General features: G+C 40.0%; 1 protein-coding gene across 1 annotated transcript; it reads right to left on the reverse strand.

Annotated features, from left to right (window-relative positions):
* Positions 1–961: 961 nt before the first annotated feature.
* OR5A2 (olfactory receptor family 5 subfamily A member 2) lies at positions 962–10,391 on the reverse strand. The gene is made up of 2 exons (XM_055356201.2): positions 10,149–10,391; positions 962–7,026 (listed from the first exon to the last, which is right to left on the reverse strand). Exon 2 carries the CDS (start codon positions 6,945–6,947, stop codon positions 5,973–5,975), a length of 975 nt encoding a protein of 324 aa, XP_055212176.1. The 5' UTR covers positions 6,948–7,026; positions 10,149–10,391; the 3' UTR covers positions 962–5,972.
* Positions 10,392–11,944: the final 1,553 nt, after the last annotated feature.

Below are 11,944 nucleotides of genomic sequence, written 5' to 3' on the forward strand. Positions count from 1 at the left end.
ACTAATGGCTGCTGGGCTTAATACCTAGGGGATGGGATGATCCGTGCAGCAAGCCACCATGGCACATGTTTACCTACATAACAAACCTGCACATGTGTCCTGGAACTTAAAATAAAAACTGAAACAAAAAAGTGATGAGGAGGACTCTCCAAGTAGGTAACTAGTTTCAGGTAGGATTGAATGGGAGAGGGTTCTTGGGAGCCTTCAGGTTATTCCTGCTGCTTGGGGGCAGGAGGTGGAGGAGGAGCTGAAGGCAGAGGTATGAAATCAACCACAAAAATAAAATGTATGTAAAGTTTTAAAAAAGAAACATAAAACCACATGATAAAGTTATTTGTTTTTGAAATGTTATTACAAATAGTTTGTAATGTTAAAACGTAGGAAGAGGTTAAAAAAAGGTAAATCAAATGAATAAAGAAGGCCAAAGTCCTAATAAAAAGATGCTTAAGTTGCTAAAGCAAGAAAATCTCATCTATCACCTTCTGTTGGAAACCTACCAGGGATGGCATGTATGATGAAAAATAATTCCAGAACCTTTCAAGATCTGAAAGCCACAGACACTGAAGGTGTTAAACAGGGAAGGAATACCTACTTTGCCTTCTGGTAAAAAAGAGGGTCTGCAAGAAAAAAAAAAAGTGGCATTTATACACGTAGTACAGACAATATAAGTAATTGTCAGTAGTATCTCTCACAGGGCACATGAAATGTGGAGAGGGAAGACTAGATTGGTGCAGGACTTCTGAGAACCCACATCTTGATAACTCTCCCAGGACACCTCCCGCTGCAGCTCAGCCCCAGATGGAGTCTCACTGCCAATCCTGCCAGGCTACATACATAGCTTTCAGTTGTTAGGAAATGAGCTATGAGTTTCAGTGTTGTGTCTGACTTACAGGCTTTTCTCCTTCTAAACCATGCGGAGCAATTTTCCTTCTTAAGAATTTCTTAAGATCAAAGCAACCCAGCCTCTTTTTGCATAAGAAAGATGTTTTATTAGAACAAACAAGAATATACCATACAATATCAAAGTGATACTTTATGCATGCCAATTTTTCTATGCATGCTGACATTTAAGTCTAGTTTGACATCATAGTTCTATCTCGGAAGAACGTGGCTTTGAACACAAGATGAATTCTCTGTCTTTCTATGAGGTCTCCCTGGGTCCCAGCTGCCGGTTTATTTATAGAATGTGGTCCCACCCAAAGTGTGCGGTTAGTCTCTTCAACTAGATACTGCCAGCCATTTGGTCTGGCAATTCTGAAGAGAGATGCTGCTATATCTAGTTTGTAAAAGTTCCAAGCCATGAATGCAAGAGACTGGTGTGGCTATTTATTTGCTTGTACAAAAGAGTGAACTCTTATCCCTGGCCAGGCCCACAAGCAGTATTGCATATAGGAGGTCTTAACCAGCATAAGGGGAGAGAGAAGCACAAGAAGAGAGAGGGTAGAATAAAGGCAGCAAAGGTCAATATAAACACCTGGCTTATCATCCCCAGGGGGTTTGAAAATGTTATAGACATGAGGACAAGTCACCAGGAAATCAGGGAGGTAGTCACGGATCAAGCTGATGGAAGAACGTGCTGGCATACATGGCGTATCACCTTACATGCAAGATAGTCAGGTTGCCCCTGCTTGCTTTTATGTCAGGGAGATCCAGATTCATTATCTAGACACAAGCAAGTGAAATACAAATGATTCCTCATTTCTGTGGATGATCACAGAGTAGGCAAGCTCTAGGTTTGTGAAGGTTTAAGACCAGAAACATAAGACTATTCATCTTTAGAAAAATGTTAAGCATCTCATCAGAGCTCCTTTAATGCATCACTCATTAACTTATGAGTGTGCATAATTATATGTAACTACAAAGAAAAAAAGTAAGTGAATGTTGATGGTGCATAGGACAACAGCAAGGTGTCTACAAAACTCTAAAACTTAAACCATAAAATCAGCCCGTGGTTTCACTACGCACTCTCTGTGTGTAAATTGTGTCACAGAAGCATTTTAGAGAAAAAAATATATATTTCTTAGACCAAAAGTAGGAAAAGCTGTAAGTTCATCAAACTATAAATATTGATTAGGAGGGAGGACAGTCATCTTGGAAGAGAGGAAAAGGAATGCTTGGGGAGAAAAATTGGTAGTGCCCTTGCCCAGGGCCTCAGCCGATCTGGACCCTCTAGCTGGGTGTATCAGGAACTGATCCACTTTATCAGCTTTGCTGTGATCCCTTTCTCTCCAAATAGACTTTTCATTGTAATTTGTCTTTCTATATGGCTTCCTGACAGATGGATAATTGTGCCACTGGCGTAAGTTCAAGCTTGGCAGCTTTGTTCTTCACTGAAAATTAAATCTGTCATTCTGGCTTATGCAGCTAGCTATTCTGAGCTTGGTTAACTTCAGTCCATCTGGAAAAGATTTTTGGAAGTTGCAAACATGAGTGCCACACCCTAGATGATGGTAATTTTACTAAAGTGAATTCTATCTCCAGCTAGCTAGCCCTCCCAGGAAAGAGTTTCACCTCCTCCTCCTTCAAATGGCTATAAAATGCCTGATTCCTTAAGGGCCCAAAATATTCTGTTTAATGTGTGTCTGATTATATGCCCCATAATAAATACACTTGTTTAGGAAATATTTAACATGTGGCTTACTGTATACCCCAAAACATTCAAGTCTTACAACCAATCTCCATCTTATGTATTACAATTAATGCATATTAATTCTATTAATAAGACTTACATTCTTCTTGGTAGTTGGGCAAACTGCAAAAATACCTTATATCTTCTCAGTGCGATGAGAAATTTACCATTACTCGTAGATATATATGTGATTGAACAAGAAAAATTTTTATGAAGACTTTTTATTCAGAATCTCTGTTCATCAAAAAAGTTTAGAGATGGTAAAGATTGATAATAGTTCCATGTAAATCCAAAGCATGAGACATTTTCATTAGTTAATTGTGTCGCTTCAATGACTACCATTTTGAAAATTGATAAACTGAAGGATAGGAGCTTGGTGAGTTAGAGTACAGGTCAAGAATGGTGGAGGAAGAAAAATAGCTATAAGGAAAAGGGGGAGAGGCATCCAGGTAGCTGATAGAGTTGGCAAAATGGCCACAGCTGTGAACCTGAGCCCACTCTAGTTCCCTAAGAACTGCTTCTGATATGCAAGAGAAATCATAGAGATAGTAATATGGGCGCGCCTGTTGGTGGAGACTGATATGTCTCAGTTGGAGTGGATACCCTAAACTTATTTCTTTGGTCTCTTTTTAACACATTACCCAGATTTTCCTTGATTTATATAAAACTGAGTAAAAATATTGACTAATAACGTAAGCTAACCTGTACTAAGTATTACCATATGCCAGGCACTGGGCTAAGCCCTCTTTATGCATATTCTCACTTAATTGTTGTATCAATTTTATGGGGTATGTTGACAAAAAGAGTCAAACTCTGTAAAATATTTGAAGAGATTTATTCTGAGCCAAATATGAGTAACCATGGCCCGCAACACAGCCGTCAGAAGGTCCTGAGAATATTCGCCCAAGGTGGTCAGGGTACAGCTTGGTTTTATATATTTTAGGGAAGCATGATACATCAATCAAATACATTTAAGAAATACATTGGTTTCGTTCAGAAAGGCGGGACAACTCAAAGTGGAGAGTTCCAGGCTATGGGTAAATTTAAACATTTTCTGGCAGACAATTGGTTGAGTTCGTCTGAAGACCTGGGATTAATGGAAACAAATGTTCAGGTTAAGGTAAAGGATTGTGGAGACCAAGTTTTATTGTGCAGAAGAAGCTCTCAGACAGCAGACTTCAGAGAGAGCAGGTTGTAAATTGTTTCTTATCGGACTTAAAAGGGTGCCTGGCTCTTAGTTGATTATCTCCTAGATCAGGGAAGGAAGGAAGGAAAACAAAGTGGAGAGGGGATTCTCTATAGAATGTGGATTTTTCCCACAAGAGACTTTGCAAGGCAATTTCAAGGTATGGCAAGGAAATATATTTTGGTGTAAAACATTTTGATTTTCTTCCTTGTTATGCTGCAGTCAGATTGTAAAGTAAGTCACTGTATACGGGGTTAAATAAAACCCATCTAATGAGAATTTATGGTTCACAAGGCATGACTCCCCAGACCCCTTAGAAAGGAATTTGGGCAAGATAAAAAAAAATCAGAGCTTAGTCCTCAGGTAGCTACAGATGAGGAAAATAGAGTTTCTAAATAACTTGGATCAGGCTATGTACCTACAAAATGGCAGAGATGAAATTAATAATCTCAGGTCCGATGACTTAAAAGTGAATATTCTTAACTCTCTTTGCAAAAGTCCCTCCATATCCTCTTTCTAATGCAATAAAGCCATTGCAAAAATTACATTTCCTACCAAACTAAGGAAATCTCTTCTATTTCTTCTATTTGGATAATGATTAAGCATTATATAATAATAATAATAGTAATAGCACCTCTGGGACATTTTCTATTCACAATGCAGTATTCTAAATATTTACATGTACTGACTGATTTAATTCTTCACAATAATCCTAGGATAAAATTACTATTATAATTTCCATTTTATGGTTAGGATCTGAGGCACCTAGAGTCCAAGCAACTTGCCTAAAGACACACAGGCAGATATTATTTACTCACTTATTTATAGCCTGCCCAAGAAAGGCCACAGCTGAATGAATTTATTCTAGTTCTTTACTGCCAGTTCAAGGATACATAACAAGTCTAAGAAAATGTAGAGGAGAAAAATCATTTTCTTCAATTCTTTGGCTAAGTTCTCTTCTAGAATTAATCACAACCCTGGTAAAAATAGAGAACTTTTCATCCCAAATGAGCGTATGCTTCTCTTTAGATTCCTAAGAAACTTTAATTGTCAGTTAGAAAGCTGTCACTTTGGGCTTAAGCAATAATTCCTTGGTTTTATTCAAATTGTTTTAGTGGCCTCTTTTTGTAGTTGATTGAATTGGCCGAGAGGTTTTTTGTTCAGTCATTAAGGCCTACTGTTCTTGCACTGCTATAAAAATATTCCTTAGGCTAGGTAATTCATAAAGAGATTTAATTGGCTCACAGTTCTTCAGGCTTTACAGGAAGCATGGTGCTGGCATCAGCTTAGCTTCTAGGGAGGCCTCAGGAAACTTACAATCATGGCAGAAGGCAAAGGGGGAGCAGGTACATCACATGACAAAAGCAGGAGCAAGAGAGAGAGGCAGAGTGAGAGGAGAGAGAGAGTGGCAGGGGATTGGGGGGAGTGCTACACACCTTTAAATGACCAGATCTCACAAGAACTCACTATCATGAATACAGCACCAACCCATGAGAGATCCACCCCCATGGATTCAAACACCTCCCACCAGGCCCCACCTCCAGCACTGGAGATTGCAATTAAACATGAGATGTGAATGGGGACAAATATCCAAATTATATCAAGGCCCAAATCAGAATTCTTGCCTTAATGCCTTTAAAGAGTATGAAAACTCTCCCATCAGTCACAGGGCCTCCTATGGCCATGATTCTGAAACATGGGAAGGTATCTGCCCTGTGGTTTTCATGAGCTCTAAGGAAACCATTTGAGAATCTCAGAAGAGGGAAAGGCAACTGTGTTTAGAAAAAACATCATCCTCTTCAGGTCATTATACCATGTTGTACCTTAAAGATCACCACACTAAATGCTGGACTAACATTTTTTCGATGACTTTCCTCCTATACATACAAACTCTGTTTTAATATTCCAGGATGTTTTTTGTCATGGTGAAGTTTTCTGCTAGGCAGAGCATTTAAAATCTCAAACTATACAATGCTATTCATTTTACAAAGCAACAATGGCCAAAATGTTTTCTAATAGCCAACAGGCAAACTATTAGTGAAATCTTAAGCAGGAGGGAAAAAAGCCTGATTCCCACAATTCATTCTATAGATCAACTAGTTTAAAATTACGTAAATGCCTGCACAATTGACCCAGCTCACAGCTTCATTGTAAACATTAGCCCAAGGTCATAAAAATGAATGGTCCACCGTGAGAAATCCTGGGGTCCCTTTCCATGGCTTTCCTCATGGCATTTTTAATCTTCTTATTCCTAAAACTGTAGATGATGGGATTCACCACGGGGATCACCAAGGCATAGAATATGGACACCACCTTGTCCCTGTTTAGGGAGTAGCTGGAACTGGGTCGCATGTACATGAAGAATCCAGAACCATAGAAGAGGGTCACAGCAGTCAGGTGAGAGGCACAAGTGCTGAAGGCCTTTGTCCTACCTGTAGCTGAGCTGATCTTCACAACAGCGGCAACAATGTAACCATAAGAGATGAGGATCACTAGCACAGACACTATTCCAACGACAACACTGACTATGAAGGTCACCACCTCACTGGTGAAGGTATCAGAGCAGGACAGAGCCAGGACTGGAGGGAGGTCACAGAAAAAGTGGTTGATCATATTGGGCCCACAGAAATCATGCTGATAGACAGAGTATGTTTCAACGAAAGAACTAAGGAATCCACCCACATAGGCGCCAACCACCATCTTTAAACAAAGTGTATGGGATATGAGGACTGTGTAAAGCAAGGGGTTGCAGATTGCAGCATACCGGTCATAGGCCATAGCTGCCAGGAGAAAGCATTCAGTCAGCCCCATCCCACAGAAGACAAAGTACTGAGTGGCACAGCCAACAAAGGAAATGGTTTTCTGCTCTGTGATGATGTCAGACAGCATCTTAGGGGCAGTGGAGGACACGTAGCAGATGTCCAGGAGGGACAGGTTACTGAGGAAGAAGTACATGGGCGTGTGCAGGTGAGAGTCCATCTTAATGAGGGCAATGAGGCTTAAGTTCCAGGCCAACGTCAGGAGGTAGAGCCCCAGAAATAACATGAAAAGGAAAATCTTCATTTGAGGATGGTCTGAAAGTCCCAGGAGAATGAATTTTGTCACAATTGTGTTGTTCCTTCCTACAGCCATAGGCCTGCTTCCTGCATAAAGTAAAGAAGAATCCTGTGGTCAGTTAGATTTTGTTTGTTATTGTTAGAGTGGGTATTTCCTAGAAGATCATACAAACAGTCAGCAACAAGTTAAACTACACCCAGTTAAAGCCCAGCCACCTGCTAGGCAAAGACTTTTCAGAGGAAGTCAGCCTAGGATAATCCATATGCTCTATGCTTGTTGACCAAAAGAGAATCCATCTAATAATAAAGTAGAAACTGATTGGGAGTCAGAAGCCTGAGTTTTCTCTTCAGCTCCATTCATAACTTGCTGGGGACTTTGGAAAAGTCATTTCTCCAGATTCTCATTTTCCCAAATGGGAAAGGAGAAGGTTGAATCAGATGAGTTTGAAGTGTCCCTTTGGACTTGGGTTCCCTATGGCTTTTTTAGACTTTCTGACTTGAAAATAAAGTGTAAATAAATAAAGTATAATAAAGTTAGGCATTTTTATGCATTATAGATCTTTAGTATGAGAACTCAAAAGAAGGGAACTGAATTTAGTGGGCTACAATTTTTGACATATTCCATTTTGGTGGAGGAAATCCAGGCAATGGTCTAACAATCTATTCTTCTAGGTAGTAAAACTAAGTGGGAAAAAAATGTGTGTGTGTGTGTGTGTGTATACATATTTGTGTGTATATGTATATTTGTGTATGTATATATGTATGTGTGCAGGGATAATTGTATATATGTGTATATTTGTGCATATATATGCACACACACACTTTGCATGCTTAAGACCAGAACATTTATTCTAATTATATAATGCTCTTAGTAAAAGTCATTGCACAAAATTCATAGAATGACAAAAATTTGGACTAGCACAGTCAGCACAATTATAGGAAAGAAGGGATATGAACAGGTTTCCATAAAGGGGAAAGGGGAGCCGTACCTAAGCTGACTGAGATGGGCTGAGCCATTGTGGTCAAGAACAAACAGCAATCAATATTTCCTGGGCAAGAAAAGCAGCAGGGAGAAGAGGGTTCATTCAATATTTAAAGACAGTGATAAGCAAGGGACAACTTTGATGTCATCAGGCCAGAACAGACGATCACTATGAAGACAAGAGGTAAGCCCATACATATCTGGCAGTTAAGAATGACAGACTGGCACTGATGTAAGATCAAAATGAGGAAACAGGCCAGGAACAGTGGCTCACTCCCAGCACTTTGGGAGGTGGAGGCAGCCCGATTGCTTGAGCTCAAGAATTTGAGAACAGCCTGGAAAATATGGCAAAACCCTGTCTCTACTAAAAATACAAAAATTAGCTGGGCATGGTGGCATGTGCCTGTAGTTCCAGTTACTGGGGAGGCTGAGGCAGGAGAATCGCTTGAACCCACGAGGCAGAGGTTGCAGTGAGCTGAGATCGCATGCCACTGCACTCCAACCTGGCGACCGAGCAAGACTCTGTCTCAAAAAATAATAACAATAATAATAATACAAAACTTAGCAGGGTGTGGTGGCACACGCCTGTAGTTCCAGCTACTTGGAAGGCTGAGGTGAGGGGGATCACTTGAGCCCAGGAGGTCTAGGCTGCAGTGAGCCATGACCACGACTGTGCCACTGCACTCAAGCCTGGATGACAGAGTGAGACCCTGTCTCAAAAAAAAAAGGAAATTTTTTTTAAAAATTAGGAAATACAAATGCGTATAAAGAGGCATAAACACCCTGAGAAAGACTCAGTGGTGAAATTAAGGTTGCTGTATTTTATTATTTGTATGGAATTTGTTTGCCCATGCATGTTTGCACCCAATGGTAACTGTGGTTCTGTGTCACTCATCATATTAAAAACCGCTCCTAGCTTTGTGTTTTTTACAAATTTCTAATCTCCCCTCAAGTCACTGGTCAAGCAGTCAAAACCAAGACGAGCCTAGATTGATCTTCACTAAAACATCAATCTATTTAATCCTATCAAAAAGGAAGTAAGATGAATTTGGTATCTCTTAACTTGGTGAAATCTTCCCTACCAGAATGTAAGTTACTCAAAGACAGGCAGGGAGTTTTGCCCATTCTGTTTCCTGATCTATCCCTGTAACCACCCAATGGGTTCACCCTGCCCACTGCCTAGACAGAGCTCATTTATCAAGACAGGGGAATTGCAATGGAGAAAGAGTAATTCAGGCAGAGCTGGTTGTGCAGGAGGACTGGAGTTTTATTATTACTCAAATTAGTCTCCCTAAGCAACAGGGATCAGAGTTTTTAAAGATAATTTGGTGAGTAGGGGCTTGGGAATTGGGGAATGCTGATTGGTTAGGCTGGAGATGGAATCAAATGGGTCGAAGTGAGTTTTTCTTGCTGTCTTCTGTTCCTGGGTGGGATGGCAGAACTGGTTGAGCCAGTTAACGGGTCTGGGTGGTGTCAGCTGATCCATCTAGTGCAGGGTCTGCAAAATATCTCAAGCACTGATCTTAGGTTTTACAATAGTGATGTTATCCCCAGGACCAATTTGGGAAGGTTTATACTCTTGGAGTCGGAGGCTGCATGACCCCTAAACAGTAATTTCTAATCTTGCAGCTAATTTGTTAGTCCTGCAAAGACAGACTGGTCCCTAGGCAAAAGGGGGGGTCTCTTCAGGAAAGAGGTGCTATTAATTTTGTTTCAGAGTCAAACCATGAACTGAATTCCTTCCCAAAGTTACTTCAGCTTATGCCCAAGAATGGACAAAGACAGCTTAAAGGTTAGAAGCAAGATGGAGTCAGGTAGATATGATTTCTTTGACTGTCATAATTTCCTCAGTTATAATTTTGCAAAGGCAGTTTTATCATAAGTACAAAGAACAGGGCCTGGGACATAGGTGCCCAGTAAATATTTTGCTGAATAAATAGATTTTTTTCCACCACTTATCCTCAGAGTTTACCAGAAGGGTTTGGCCTATGACTTACTATATTTGGTCTGTTATTATTATAATAACAAAACACATAATATATAATTAATCACAAACAATAATCATATAACGATCATAATATAATAATATAATCAAACACTTATTTAGTACTTATTGTGTGCGAGGTACTGTTTGAAAGACTTGATTTTTATAAACCCATTTAATTCTCCTAATAGACTCAAGAAGTGGCAGCGTTTCTCGCCCCATTTTACAAATAAAAGGTAGAATAGGCTGTAAATGTATAGTTGTGATTTGCTGCTGAATGGATGAGGTAGGAGGGAATGAGCTGGACTTACTGGATTGCATTGGGCAGAAGGGTCTTGCAATCTTGTGCTACAAGAGAAGAAATATTGATTGCTTTGTTGCCATAACATCTTTTGCAAACCAGGTCATCTGCATTTCCCACTGCTCCATGGCTGGTTTCTCGTTCCATCAATTTCTTATGCTTTGGCCTCATGTAAATAGTAAACCATGCTTCTGGAATCTCCGCTCCTTTGTTAACAAGTCTTCCAAATAAATGGGCTGTGGGAGTTCATTATTTTAATGGGCAGAGGTAGCCACATTCTTTCCCCAAGAGGCTGCCCTCTGCCACTCACTCCAGGGTCCAACATAAAAAGCCCAGCAATCATTAGAGCTAAACATTTCTGAGCACTAATTGTTCCCTGGAGTGGTGGCGAAAAGAGCCAACCGCTCATCACGGGAGCCTCTCTCCATCCCCCTACCTATTCTTCTCTGAGCTTTCCCTGATTTGAGTCCAGGAAGACTCCCTGCTGGGTTAGTATATGCCTTTTGCTTATAAGAAATTTCATCAGAAGTAAACTACATATAAACACACCAAGCCTTGTGCTGAAATATACTGGTTAGAAACACATGTTTCCAACTCTGAGAATTGGGTTTAAATTCTGGCTCTGCCCTTTTATCAATATAAACATGTTCAATGTTGTTTAATGTCTTAAACTTATCAACTCCCTCATTTGTAAAACTGGTGTAACAAGAATAACTACCTCAACAGAGTTGTGATAATTAAATAAGCTGTGAATAAGAAAGGCTTAGCACAGTGCCTAACAAACAGAAATCACTCAATGAATGTAAACTAATGATGTCATTAACTCTGTTTCTTGGGTCATGGCCAAATATGTGTCTTTCCTTTCTATCTTTTTCTTGTGACTTATTTGCATCACGATGAAAAGATTTCTTTTCTCTTTATTTTTTTTAATGAGGCTGGATGGGATGAAGGGCTTGATGGGGCTCTTCTTTTCTCTTTTTAATATTTTGGGTGCTACTACCAGCAATGCCACTACCTGGATGAGTCACTGTGGGCAAGTCAATTAACCCCTCCAGCCTGAGTGAATTGGGCTCACTCTCCAAGAATTCCTCCAGCCCTGAAAGTCTGATGTTTCAAAACATTGATTTCCCATTTTTTTAAATGTTTTCTTCAGGAATAAAGTTTATAAAAAATGAATTAATCTATTTCATGGAGACTAAGCAATCCTCAGTCTCAAAAGAAAAAAAATTAAATGAGAGAAATGTCTTCTATATAAAGGGGTATAATTACTGAGACTCTTGACTTACAAGGTAATAGGCTTAATTTAGGGAAGAAATTTAGCAACTAAGATTGTTGACAGAAAAGGAGGTAAATGGCTTCAAGAACCAACTGTGAACATGAAAAGGCAAGGAAGTCCATCGTCAAAAGAAACATTCTTATCTAAGTTTGAAGATAAACTGTCCTAGGAAATTCTGATGCTGAAAGAGTAAACCCCAACTAACTATGAAAGAGTTTGATACTGAGTTAAGATCTGGGAAATTTAAAAGGTAGATCTCACAGTTATGAAGGATACATTTTTCTAGGATTAGAAAAGGCTGATAACGGCCGGGCGCGGTGGCTCATGCCTGTAATCCCAGCACTTTGGGAGGCCGAGGCGGGCGGATCACGAGGTCAGGAAATAGAGACTATCCTAGTTAACACGGTGAAACCCCGTCTCTACTAAGAATACAAACAAAAAAAAATTAGCCAGGCGTGGTGGCGGGCGCCTGTAGTCCCAGCTACTCAGGAGGCTGAGGCAGGAGAATGGCATGAACCCTGGAGGCAGAG

This window comes from Gorilla gorilla, chromosome 9, assembly GCF_029281585.2.
Source record: "Gorilla gorilla gorilla isolate KB3781 chromosome 9, NHGRI_mGorGor1-v2.1_pri, whole genome shotgun sequence".
Taxonomy (NCBI): domain Eukaryota; kingdom Metazoa; phylum Chordata; class Mammalia; order Primates; family Hominidae; genus Gorilla; species Gorilla gorilla.

Bases quoted from the DNA above. Each gene is read 5' to 3' on its own strand.
- OR5A2 (XM_055356201.2), bottom strand. From the start codon at position 6,947: ATGGCTGTAGGAAGGAACAACACAATTGTGACAAAATTCATTCTCCTG.